The sequence below is a fragment of the Terrapene carolina genome, unplaced genomic scaffold (assembly GCF_002925995.2).
Source record: "Terrapene carolina triunguis isolate 2854851 unplaced genomic scaffold, T_m_triunguis-2.0 Scaffold189, whole genome shotgun sequence".
NCBI classification, from domain to species: Eukaryota; Metazoa; Chordata; order Testudines; family Emydidae; genus Terrapene; species Terrapene triunguis.
This window is the reverse complement of record NW_020664540.1, coordinates 8,361,836-8,375,221: the sequence shown is the minus strand read 5'-3', so window position 1 is coordinate 8,375,221 and position 13,386 is coordinate 8,361,836. Positions and strand designations below refer to the sequence as shown.

Sequence of the window (13,386 nt, the reverse complement as noted above, 5' to 3'; positions counted from 1 at the left end):
ATGTTCTAAATTTCCTTTCATTAGCTTCTTCTAGATTTCTTCTCATCTTTGCTACATTTTCAGCAGTGTCTGTGATAAAACTATACACTCGAATTTTTGGTCACAGTTTGTTGTAGCTTTTACCGCTACTTCCTTTGAATATTCCGCTGTGCATTTCCTTATTGTATCAATTGCTTCTGTAGGATAGACAACTGAATCTTCTGTTGTCACACAAGTACATATCACTGGATCATTGTGTACATTGCTCCACCCATCAAGATTCAGATTAACAAATTTCCCGTCAATGTTTTTTGCATGCTGTTCAATTGCTTTCTTGTACCCTGTATCCAGTAACCTTCCAACAATGTCTGCTCTACTGGATAGAGTGTAGCCGGGTCATAATGACTGAACCATGTCAATGAAATATTTCTTCTGAACAAGACAAAAGGGAGAGTTTGTTTGTATGAACAGTCCAAGATACTTTCATCTATGGAGTCTCACTGGAATTTGCTGGTCCTGATTACCAGCTCATCCATGGATTGACTGGATGATGAAGAAAGTCTTCGTCTTTCTTTCATACAGGTAATTTACTATCTGAGGTTTGTTTAGTTGCAGCACTGCTGGTGGTACCAGCAGATGATTCTGAAGTTATAGACGTTGCAGATGACGGGCATTCATAACCCCTTATGTCTAAGCTGGAACCTGAAGCAAAATGTTTTTAAAAAAAAAAAAAAAAAAAGTCCTTGTCAGCGAGTGTCACTCAGGGCACTAAGTTTTAAAAAATTGAGTTCGTAAATGGAAGATTCCTACTTCTGTGGCTGTTTGTACCACTGTTTAAATGATATAATTTATTCTAACCCCAGTGTTATAGGGAAAATAATTAATAAATCATAATGATTATCTAAATCTGTTTAAACCCTTATCTCTAGCAACATACCAATAGTTTGGGGGGGAAAAACTTTTTAAAAATGTTAATTCATAAATGCCTAATACAACTTTACTTTTAAACAGGAAGCCTTCATCGAGGATATTTGATTATACTGAGCAATAAAAATCATTTCAGAAAACCAGCAGTAACAGTAAAAATGTGATCAATAAATACTACCACAACGAACAAATATACCAATTATATTTTGCACACACATGTTGAAATGCATAAGTAATCCACTCAAGACACAAATTTATGACCAGAATCTAAGTTATCATTTACTGACACAGTAAGACACGGTAGGCAAGAATGGTGCAAAAATTAGTAAACCAGATTGTTCAGATGTGTCCAACTCCTCTTCAACAGCATTGCTTTCTAAGGGCTTGGCTACACTTACGCGGTAGTTCGGTGGCTGGCAATCGAACTTCCGGGTTGGATTTATTGCTGTGACGTTGTGCAACAATTGCGTCTTGTCTGGACGCGATAAATCGAACCCAGAAGTGCTCGCCGTCGACTCCGGTAATCCTGCTCGGCGAGAGCAGTACGCGGAGTTGACGTGGGAGCCTGCCTGCCGCGTGTGGACCGCGGTAAGTTCGAACTAAGGTACGTCGACTTCAGCTACGTTATTCACGTAGCTGAAGTTGCGTACCTTAGTTCGAATTGGGGGGTTAGTGTAGACCAGGCCTCAGGAGCATTTTTCATAATGTTGCTTCATTCTGACAACCAGGTCTTGCATCGCTTTGTTGCACTTTTTCCATTTGGCATATGTTCCTTTTTAACCCGGAGGTACTTACTCAGGAATTTCTTGAAAATATTCCCAAATAGTGTTTTTTGTTTTTTGTTTTAAATGACCTGCAGCCATTGCAGTCCCCCCCCCACCCCCAATTTCCAGCTGTTAAAATCACCATGAGAGGCTGCGCTCTATAGAATGTTGTCCCTTCTTCCCACAGTGTCCTGCTTTGACCCCGGTGTTGCTCCTTTCTGGTTGCACACTTAGCTCCTTCTCCCTTGTTATGTAACCCCCTGAAAAAACAAAGGAAAAAACAAAAGAACAAACAATCTAAGATGTCTGCTCGTGTAACCCACATGCCTTTTGCATTGCAGTGTTATATTTGTTTAGAGACCAAGAGGGAGGCAGTTGAGAAATTAATGGATTTCTGATTGTTTGTATCTCTGTCTGTGTACCCATGCAAGGAGACAGAGCAAGGCTATTTACTTGAATGCCCAGAGCCATCCAGAAGCAAGGGCTTGTAGTTAATGAGCAGTTCAGTGTTTTTTCCACGAGCAGGAGAGTAAATTTCCGTGGTGGGTGGAGCTATAAATATTCATAATTTGAGAACTGAGCCAGTCAGAGCTCAGATAGGGAGAAGCTATAAAATAAGAATATGAGATCGCCCAGGTGGGCTCAGCAGATGATCCTGATGAGAGAGATGATGGTGTCTGGTGGAGTCAGAGGCCGGGTCCCAGTGACTGTGATGACTTTGCCGGCCTCTTGAATCTGGTAGCACAGCCCCTGGCTTCCCCACAGAATCAAGCCCTTAATATAGTACATGACAGATTGTGCCATATTTAGAAAGTTTTACCTCAAAAGTTAGAATCAGGGGAAAAGCCATCTTTCTTTATATAGAAAAGCTGCCTTTTAACTCAAGTTTTTGATACATGCATCGATTCAGCATATTTATTTTATTTAATGTTTTAAGATGCTATAGTAAGTTAAGGCTTTATATTTAGTATTACATTTGATTTCATTTTAATTGGGTTTATTTTTAAAAAGAGAAACTTAACTAACTAAATAAAATGTTTTTTTTTTTGGGGGGGACGGACCCAAGCCCCTCTCCCCCCAAAACATCAGTTTTTCTCCAATCTGTGCTGCAGTCCCTTGGAGCAGTGTTTCCCAACCCCTAGAGCGAAGTGCTGTGGGGAAGGGAGGGAGAAGCTGCCCCATTCCACCCCATAGCCGCTCCACCTTCACTCTGTTCCATCAGCTGCTCTCGAAAGCTCCTCTTACTCAGGAGCACTAGGCCCTGTTGCACAACTGCTTGCCTGCCTCCCTCTGGACCCCCAGCCACCACCATTTTGGGTCTGTGACCTGCAAAATGTTCATGCAATGGTCCAAATCCCATAAACTTTTGGAACCACAGAGCTGAGTACTACTTCAGTCCATGGAAAGAACCAGCCTACTAGGCAGTGCCCAGCAGCCCAGTCTGTGCCTGGTACAAGGCACAATCTCCGAAAACAAATCTGTAATAACGAGTCAGCCACAGCTTTACTCCGTATTTGTGTGCAGCAGACACTGCCGTGGAGCATGGGTGGCTATTAACCACATGTGAATCTTGTGAAATCAACATAACTTTGAAAGCTGTCTAGAAATCAGGAATCTTTTTTTTTATCTGCACTAAAAGGGTGGTCAGCTTTCTATAAAGAATCTGCAGCCTGGAAATCAGGGTAGAAATCTTACTAGATCGAGCTTTTCTTAAGAGATTTCTTGTTTCCTAGTCACATATACAACAAAACCTCTCATCTGCTGGTATCTTAGTGCCGCCTCTTCTGGCTCCACCTGAAAACTAGAAAGGCCTCTGAGACAAGTGCAAATGAAAAGAGAAAAATAATTGCTCTACTCCTCCCCCCACACCTTTGAACCACTTTGGTTTTGGTTCAAGTCTGGGATAAATGTTCCGATCTGTTCTCATTTTATCTGAACTGTGCCTAGGCAGAATGGTTCATTGATGAAATGCAGGTTACTTTAAAAAAAAAAAATCTAATATATTAATGACTTCTATCTGCATTTTTTCCTGCCATATTAACCAACAGTCTTCTATAGTTTAAAGTAAGTACATCTTTACTTAAAAAATAAAATAAAAACCCAACTCTGCAAAGAAGGAGAATAAAACAACTCTACTGCTCTGCTTCAAAAACAAAAGAAAACCATAAAAATGTTCTTAGGAATGAGTAATGACCATGGATCTAGGCTTCTTCTGCAGACTTTTGCTGTACTCAGCAGAATCTAAGATTTCATTAAAAAGCATTTCTAGCACTTCTGCTTGCAGAGATAGCCCTTCCTTTATGCTGCTGTTTTGTTTGCTCTGCAGCCAACCAGACTAAAACAATATGCAGCACCATCAAAATGTGAACTATTTCCATTTGTCTTAACATAGGAATAGCATCAGCAGGGCCTGATCCTTTATTCCTTCCACACCCACCAAGGGCAGTCCATAGGGAGATGCTCAAAATGCTGGATCACACCCAAGTTTTTACTATTTGAAGGTGGTTTTTTTTTTTTTTTTTTTTTTTTTTAAGATGGTTTGTCCAAAATAAATGCCCAGCTCTAGTAAGTGGAGCTTATTTTGTGAAATATCTAATGTTCTCCCCACAAAACCTTAAACTTTTAAAAAATGTTTCTGAAGCACAACAGAGAGACCTCTTTACCAACTAAATATTTAGGTTACGTGTAGTGCTTCTCGGCCTCATGGCTAAGCTCAAGAGTAATTTAGTGTTGTGAATGCATTCACAATGCTAAATACATTTAGCTGGGTTTTTTTATTTGCATTCCTTGTAAATATACCATCTTGCTAATGCAGTTCAGGGCAACCTCACCTGTATTTCCCGTCAGTTGTCCAGCAAGGGTGCGTGCTCTCAGGCTTCCAGCTCCCCAGCCATTGCCTTTCACGGTGGAGATTCTTGTCTTTCTCTTCTGACTGGGGTATTTCCAGGCTGCACCGTTCCCTGCCTGCACTGTTATCCCCAGCATAGACAAGTTGCTCAAAGACATCTGCTTGCTTTCTTTTCAGAGACTGATAATAGGTTTATTTGCTCTAGTTATAAGGTACCACACTGTGCTCTCTAAGGAAGCCTGCTTTACTCTTAAGATAAATAACATTACAGAAAAAACACGTTTATTGTTTTAATGTATCTACAAGTATGCTAATAAGCTTACCAGGGTTCACCCCAACCCTAACATGGATTCTGACAGGAACAGTCCTTCACACCCCTGTGGTTACAAGTTCAGCTCAGAATAAGGCCCAGTCCTTCCAACTTACCTTATGGATTGGGGCCTTCCACGGACCAGGGGTCCTTCTGTTTGCTGGATCAGGAAGAAGGTCCTGAGCCAGTTTACAACCAGGCTATTTATCCAAAACCCCTTTCTTTGTCTGCTGATCCCTGGAGAATCCAGTTTGAACTAATATATGCTAGGGATGTAAAAGGTTAACTGGTAAGCATTAGGCTTACTGTTAACTGACTGTAACTGTTAACCCTGGCGGCCCCGTGCCGGCAGGAGGGGCCCCAGCCCTAACCGGGCCAGCGGGGCTCCAGCCCTGGAGCGGCCCCAGCCCCTGCTGGGCCAGGTTAACGAGTTACACAATCTAATTTGAATCGTGTAACCGGTTAACTTTTTAAACTGATATTTACGTCCCTAATATACGCATACCTCTCCAGGAGAGTGGCTTGAAAGGGTTGATAAGGGAGGAAGTACATTAGCATCCCCCCTCCTTACTAAGGAAGGTACACCTCTACCTCGATATAACGCTGTCCTCGGGAGCCAAAAAATCTTACCGCATTATAGGTGAAACTGCGTTATATTGAACTTGCTTTGATCCACCGGAGTGCGCAGCCCTGCGCCCCCCCCCCCCCCCCCCCGGAGCACTGCTTTACCGCGTTATATCTGAATTCGTGTTATATCGGGTCGCGTTATGTTGAGGTAGAGGTGTAGATACAGTGTCACATACGCAGTTGCATTTTAATACAGTTTACCCCAAAGGTATTAACTCTAATTCCATAAAGTTTATCTTCATGCCATACAGTTAATTCATGATATTGCAGAATGTTGTCAGTCTGTCACACTTCTCAGCGTAATTATAGAGCGGGCCCTTTTATAAGCATGAGATGTTCATTTAACATTTGGCACTTCTGAAGGGGGATAAAAAGTTGTTAGTACATTTTGCCAGTATTCTACAAATGTTGGTTGACCTTTGTAATAATTGAGTCTTGCGGCTCTTATTCTACTGTAAAGAGTCCAGGTCTCTTCTAGACGTTTGTGTGACCTATTTTTAGGTGAAATTAGTAACTCCTTTCCCCACTCCCTATCCACCCAGATACCCTGTTGGATGACTCCTCCCAATTAAGAAAGTGTTTTTTACCACACACACACAAATGTAAAATTAAATAAAATATTGTGAATACAAATGATACGCTAATTCATAGTTTTCTTTGACATCTTCTGTATTAAGACTGGAGTTCGCAATTTCACATCTATATTTTCTATTTGGTTAAGCATCACATGTCCCTGTCAAATGCATCATTATTCAGGGTCCAGTTCCCACTGAGATCATTAGGAATTATGCCATTGACTTGTATGGGAACAGGATCTAGGTCTGAACAAATCCATAACCTCTGTTATTATTAGGCTATATTAGTTCCCTGAAGTCCTGACAAAGGACCCAATTCAGCAAAGCCCTTAAGCACAGACTTCAATGGGAATTAAGCATATACTTAAGGGCTTTACTGAATTGGGGCCAAAAATGCTTGTCCTGATTAAGTAGAGTAACTGATACACTAAGGCTAAGTGGCGTGCCATTTGCTAAATGGAATTGTCAAAAGGTGGGCAAGTAAGGGAATGCTACACTAGCTGGTATTGCTATTACTGCTAAATAGATGCATGGTACATTGTCTGAATCTGCACAGCCTATGCATGACCCTCCTTGGGACAACTCTGTGATGTCATCTTAGGCCCTGATCCTACAATGTGCAACTAGGGTAACCACCCATCCCGAATTGGGTTGGACAGTCCTGAAATACAGAGTTCAAGTCCCAGTCCTGGGCTGAATGACTCTGGGACACCATTTGTCCTGGATTCCCTGTGGTGCTGCTCTGTGCTTGCCCGAGGCTCAGGGGCGGCACCAGCCTCTTGCCGGTGGGGTGGGGTGGGGGAGCTGAGGTTGGCCTTAGCCCCCTCCCCCTTGCCACGAGGCTCCATCTCCTAGTCCTTCTCCCCCTGCCCAGGGCAGGTGGAGAGTCCGGAACTCCTACAGCAGCACAGGCTCCCTGGGCGGCTCTTAACCCGGTCTGGCTTCCGGCCTGGCCAGGGGGTGCGGCCTTGGGGGGAGGGGAAGGGGAGGGCACAGAGAGGGGCGGCATCTCCTGCGTGTGTCCTGCTTTTGCCTTTTGAAAAGGTGGTCACCCTATGTGCAACACGTGATCTGACTGCTGTGCCTGTAGAGAACTCCACTGGGACTCCATGTGGATGCAGCAGTTCGTCTGCATGTTGCAGGATTGAGGTCTTGGATTATAAACTTTTTGGGGCAGAAACCATATTTTCTTTTCCTGTTTGTACAACACCTAGCACAGCAGGACCCTAATCAGGATCAGGGCCTGTGTGCACTTTCAAAATGAATTAATCCCCTCTTTCCTGCAGCCTGTCCTTGTCTTATAAATGTGTTTGGGTTTAGTGGTACACAAAGAGATCAAAGAGAACCAGTCAGACGGGATCTCAGGAGATTATTTCTTTTCTTTTAATAAAACAAGAATATTCTTGAGATCAAACGTGTCTGCGATCAATTGTTGAGAAGGTGGCCAGACCTCCCTTTGCTTGAGGGCATGTATGGCTGATCAGTGTAGTGTTTCAACTCTATGAAGTCATTCTCTGGGATAGTGAGGATAGTGCTGTTGGACAGGAGATTTTTGCCTGCTCTGTGCCAAATTCTGCCCTTAAAAAGTCCCATTTAACCCCTCTTGAACTCAAAAGGGGTTGCATATAAGTAATGGAGGGCAGGATTTGGCTCTAGAGCATGAGAGAAATGGTAACTTGACCACATGAAATGGAATTCCCCGCTAGAGGTGTCCTGTCACCCTTTTGGTATGGACAGATATTTTCTAGCTTTCAAGAGACACTGGCCCCAATTTGGGAAAGCACTAGAGCGCTTGCTCCAGTGCTTTCCCAAGTAAGGATGCTTTCCAGAGTCGGGTCTAGTTTGAACTTGAAATCTAGTCAATTCGGGGGGAGGGAGGGAGAATGTTATGTTGCTTCAGGTATTACTGTGTTTGCACAGTGCCTGGCACAGTAGGGTCCTGTTCTCAGTTGGTCCCTAGTCAATACTATAATAAAAACATCAGCGCCGGGGTCAACTTGCAAATCTCTGTAGCTTTGCAGTTTTGTTTCCCTAATTTAAAAATAAAATCTGTCCCCTTCCCCCACCCTCTCTTCTGCACCAGGTGATGTAGTGAGAGACCCACACAAACAAAATTCACTGCCTAAATCAAGGAAACAATGAAACTGTCTATACACATTGGGTTGTCACATGCACAAAGTAAACATAGTGGTAAAAAGAGAACGTTTCCTTCCCACCGTCTTTCTATTATTTCAGTTATGGGTGTTGATTGTAAATGATAGTAGGCAAAACAGTTTGAACAGAAACTTAATTTTTGAGCTGACATCATTTTTTCTGGTCTAATGTGCTAAAAAGTTTTTTTCCTCCTTCTCTGATAAATTGTATTTAAATGTGTTTGTGCTTCTGAAGTAGAAGTAGTAAGTGTGTGTGAAATATAAATAAGAGGAAGATTGGTTAATTGAATGGGGTTGGCCAGTATTTAAGATAGCAAGCATACAAGCAGAATGACAAAATAACCTCAGAGCAAATAATTACAATTGCACTGTTCTGCAATTTCAAATCTTAAATGAAGGCAGAATAAAATTGGGTTGCTTTAGCCTGCTCTGCCTCAATAAGTAATGGAACCAGTCCGCTCAGCGGGATGGAAGTTTTTGTTTCAAGATCCTTCACAACTGTCTTAGTATTTCTCTTAACTCTCTCTAATCATTTGCCTGGCAGACTGAGATTAGGAAGAGACAGTGAAGCTTTGCCATTAGTACACAACTGTTTCATGGCTTTAATGTACCGAAGATATAAATAGTGCGCTCTCTCTCAACAATAGGACATGACTGCAACAGGTGTTGTCCTGTGCTAGTATTTTGCATGATATGAGTACCCAAATACATCTTGAGTTTTGTATTGGTTTCCATGTCCTGTGTGTGTTCTTCTTTTGTTGTTAAATGTCAACTGACATTTAACAAGTGACCGTTATAAACTAAGATACTTGTTAATGTGGTAGAAATCAGCATTTTGGGGGGTGGGGTTGCCGCTTCTGTGTACAATATATCTATGTGCAGTGCTCTGAATTTATGAGCAGAAAAAATAAGGGTACTCTAACACTGAGTATTGGTAATAATGGGACATAGAATCTCTTGAATGTGGTTGAGTCTGGTTTGAATCTAGCACAGGCCCAGAGTGACAGAATTGTTACAGTACTAGCTATAGTTGCTGGGAGGGCTAGGACCAGATTGTGATACCTTATTGTCCGGCTATACAGAAAGGAGGACAGGAGATATTTGTTATAAGTTTAAGCAGGCTACAACTTCATTATCAGCTGTCTGGGACTACCCGGCAGATAAGTGTACAGTGCAGGTAACCCCTGGGGGTTTCTGCCAGCTCCCCTTCTTTTTCCATCCAGGTCATCCACTCCCCCACTTTGCAGTGAGGATGCAGGCTACCTGGCGTTCTTAGCAAAGAGGCCAAGTGGTTTAAACAGGGAGAATAAATGCCTCACCCCCTGGAGGAGGCTTCCTTAGACCAGGCCAACGTAGGGCAACTTGCACTGCCATTGCTGGTGCTCTTGGGTACTTTGAATGGAGGCCATTTGTTTCTAGTGATGTTAACCTGGCACCTTTCACGAGCACAGAGTGTTTCCTTTCTCTCACTCTCGTTCACACAAAATTAAAAATAATGTGCAAATAATAAACAGGGGAAAGACTCACCTTGCAGTTACTGTTAAGCATCACTCTTTCATTTAACTCATTTTTCTCTCCTTCAGATGCGAGAGTTGTGTGGAGCTGCTGTTCGTCCGGGGGGCCGGAAACTGTCAGGAGTGTAATACCCCGCTGCGGAAGAACAACTTCAGAGTGCAGCTTTTTGAAGACCCTGCCATTGACAAGGAGGTTGAAATTCGCAAGAAAGTATTGAAAGTGTGAGTATCATAGTTCAGAAAACTAAATTCAAATGGACTTAGTTATTTCCATCTTCAAAAAAGGCGTTATTTTTGCCAATGGGAGTATGTGTGGGGATCTAAAGATTCAGATGTCTTAATTTTGTTTCGCTTTGAAGGTTTTAAGTGTCTAATTTTTTATTTTAAAAAAGGAATTGATTTGCTCTGCAAGCCATGTAGCTGGTTGACCTCGTTAGGAATGGAGGCTCAACATGACCTTGAGGGGGTCTTTGCTTTCCTAACTAGATCCACTGTATGTAATGTGGGGGGTGTTGTGCTTGCCTCCTTGAAAAGGGTTGACCTTCCAAATTGAATTGGCTCTAGAGCACGAGGACAATAGTTGCTTTGTCCTTCTGAGGTGAATCAATGAGTGGATCAAGGAACAAGAGCCTTGTTGTTGTTGCATCTGGACCTATCTTTTGAACCATGGAGTTTGAAGATGTGAGGGTCCCACAAATGAAGACTGGGGCCGGACCCTGTAAGGTGGGAGGGTTCCAGAGCTCCGGCTCTACTCTGAGCCCGGAAGTCTGCACAGGAATGAAACACCACCCACAGCCTGACCCTCTCAAGCTCGAGTTGGCTGGCATTGGCCAGCCATGGGTTTTTCTTGTCTGTGTAGACATATCCTTAAAGTCTTCTGTGCTTGACATACAAGTGTTGGTAAGGAATCTGTCTGTCAAAAAACATTTCCTGAATCTTTTTTGTTGTATTATTACAGACATACTTGCTGACAGGTATTTTGAAATAAAATTACCAAAATAATTGAAAATGGCATGATTATATTGTTACTTTATTATATTGTGTGCAGAATTTAGGTTTTTTGGTGCAGAATTCCCTCAGGAGTAAAATTTTGTTGTTCTCTCACCTTTTTACTGTTGAAAACTGTTTTTGTCAGAAATAAAGGATTGTGTGAAAGGGTTATTGACGCTGAAGAGATGAATCCCACAACATTTTATGTTTGTTGCATGAGTAACTTTTGTCTGTCCCTCATTTTGGGTCATTGTTGTGTCCCACATGTGAGCTTTGAGAGGTGTGGGTGCCTGGACTCAAATACAGTGGGACTTATTGGCTGTACCAGAGATGGACACAAAGCCAAACTGCATACTCTTCAGCCATTTCCCCAAGGAGTTGAGGTGGTTATTTTCTAACTGAGAGTACTCCTAGTAAGTCTGCCCTTCTTTTAGTAGTGTTTGTGGAGCTGATTCGGAATTGGTACACTCTCTAGCCTATGCCTCCACTCCTTTGCAGCCCCAGAAATGTGGTAAAGACTCAGGTGTAGCACTGGTTCAGACAGTGGTGGCCTCTTCACTTGGGGATGGGCAGTCCTAGTTCACTTTAAAGGAGACATATTGTAGTCTGATAATAATAATCCTTGGCCATATATACCGTGTATGAAACGAGCACAGTGTTGAATTAAACTACCATCTCGGTGCATTATGCAAACACTAGTTTCTCGTCTCTCTCAGATACAATAAAAGAGAAGATGACTTTCCCAGTCTAACGGAATATAATGATTTCCTGGAAGAAGTAGAAGAAATTGGTAAGTCTTAATGCTTGCATTTTTGATGTGCTGTGCTCAGGAGACCACAGGCTTTTATCTTCTGACTGCCTAAGAGAATATCAAAGCTGCATTTCTTTAATAGGATTTATCATGGTATCTGATGTTTATCTAATTACTTTCGCCGTACATTTTTAATCATATTTGTCTGATTGGGGGACATATTTAAGTAATAAACATTTTATCTGCAAGAGAAAAACTGATGCATAGAGGAAGTGGTGTTTTATTGCTGGAAAGGAAAGGCACACAGGACATTGGTGGTGCTGCAATAGAAAAGATTAAACAAAGAAGAAAAATTCAAATTCTTATTATATGCCTCTGTTAGCTTTATTTACCATGACAGCAGCCATATGGTGTCTTTCATCATTTTGCTTCTGTGAGTACAGTAGTTGGAAGCTGCTTTGAAGCAGATGACCTTACATACCACTGTGGCAGCATTTTATGTTGCTACGCGGGAGAGGAAGGTTTAGGAGCAGACGCTGAACTCTTTCTCCTTGGATTTGCTGAAGCAGAGACTTGTCCTTTGAGGGAGGAATTTGTTTGTATTGGAGTTCATTTTCCGCTTTTTTAGAGTTACTCAGGATTTATGGCAGGGTGATGGAGTCTGCATAGACAAAACTAGAAGTGTTCAAAGGAGTCGCTCTTAAATTGTTTGTTTTTTGGAGGAGGACTGAAGGGGCTGGGTGCTTACAGGGAAGGCAATGATTGAGGTTTCAAAGAAAAAACGTTGAAGGTGATCTTGCTCCCTTTTAACTCTTCAGCAAAGAAGAGTAAGCATTCCTTTGAACTTTGTTGGTGTTAGCTTCAGAGAGTTGCATTCCCCACCTTTGCAGCTATAAGTAGCATGTTGTGTTATTGTTGGCATCAGAAGGTTGAAGGTGGAGAGCTAAAGTGTTTGGTTGGGAAACTTCAGATATAGCCAAGCAGGCCAAAGCCTTTGGGACAGGTAGGGGTGTGTGTGTGTGTGTGTGTGTGTGTGTGTGTCTGGAGGAGGTTCTAGCAACTTGGACAGATTGTTGAAATGATGCTGGGAGAATCTATTTTGTGCTCGTGAAACGGAAAAGAATATTTTGTAGCATTTGCCATAGGCTTCCATCTCATTATTGCTATTACCAGGGCTTGAAACATCCATTCGCCTCAGGTGAATGGAAAGCTTGGCTGAGTGGGTGGGAGTATGTGCACCATCGAGTCTTCTCCAGAGTTTAAGATTGTATTTATATTTCTAGCTCTCACGGTTGATGTTAAATTGCCAAATATGAACCAAGTGCAAATCGGTACCATGCTACAGGCGCTGCATGGCGGACTGGCCCCTGTATAACACATGACCATTACTGTTGACTGCTGATACAGCGCACAGATTAGGAAGCTGGTGTAGGTGGAAGCAGAAATTGACCTTCTGTTGAGGTTTGAATAGATTTTATATGGTAGAGGTCAAAAGTGAGCTGAAGTTCAGTTTCACCTTACTCTGGATGCCTGATAAATTAAAAGTAAATAAATAAAAGCCATAAGCCCTAAAATAAAAATGTGGTTTATAGACCAAAATATATAAAACATGCAGCAGTGTCTATCTCTGCAGCCCCTGGGACATTTTGTTGCTGTTTCCCCAGTGATTGTTTCTTTGGAGTTCAACTTGAGCACATGTCATTTACAGTGTGTTCTCTCATTAGATGTGATCTATAACCTTATTTGAAAGATTCAGTTCCCCTTCACAAGAAGCCTATTATGCTTAGTCAATTTTCCTTTATTTTTTTTAAATCGAAAGAGCAGGGAGAACACTGGTGATATAGCAACAAACATAAACATTATGGTACTGACCTGCCAGTATTTACATTTTTACACACACACACACACACACACACACACACACACACACACACACACACACACACAC

General features: G+C 42.2%; 1 protein-coding gene across 1 annotated transcript in view; it reads left to right on the top strand.

Moving 5' to 3' along the window:
* MNAT1 (MNAT1 component of CDK activating kinase) overlaps nucleotides 1-13,386 on the top strand; it is a 183,873-nt gene that overhangs the window by 37,230 nt on the left and 133,257 nt on the right. The window contains exons 2-3 of the mRNA XM_026654211.1: nucleotides 9,767-9,919; nucleotides 11,404-11,477. Coding sequence (XP_026509996.1) covers nucleotides 9,767-9,919; nucleotides 11,404-11,477 — 227 coding nt within the window. The remainder of the gene's footprint in view (nucleotides 1-9,766; nucleotides 9,920-11,403; nucleotides 11,478-13,386) is intronic.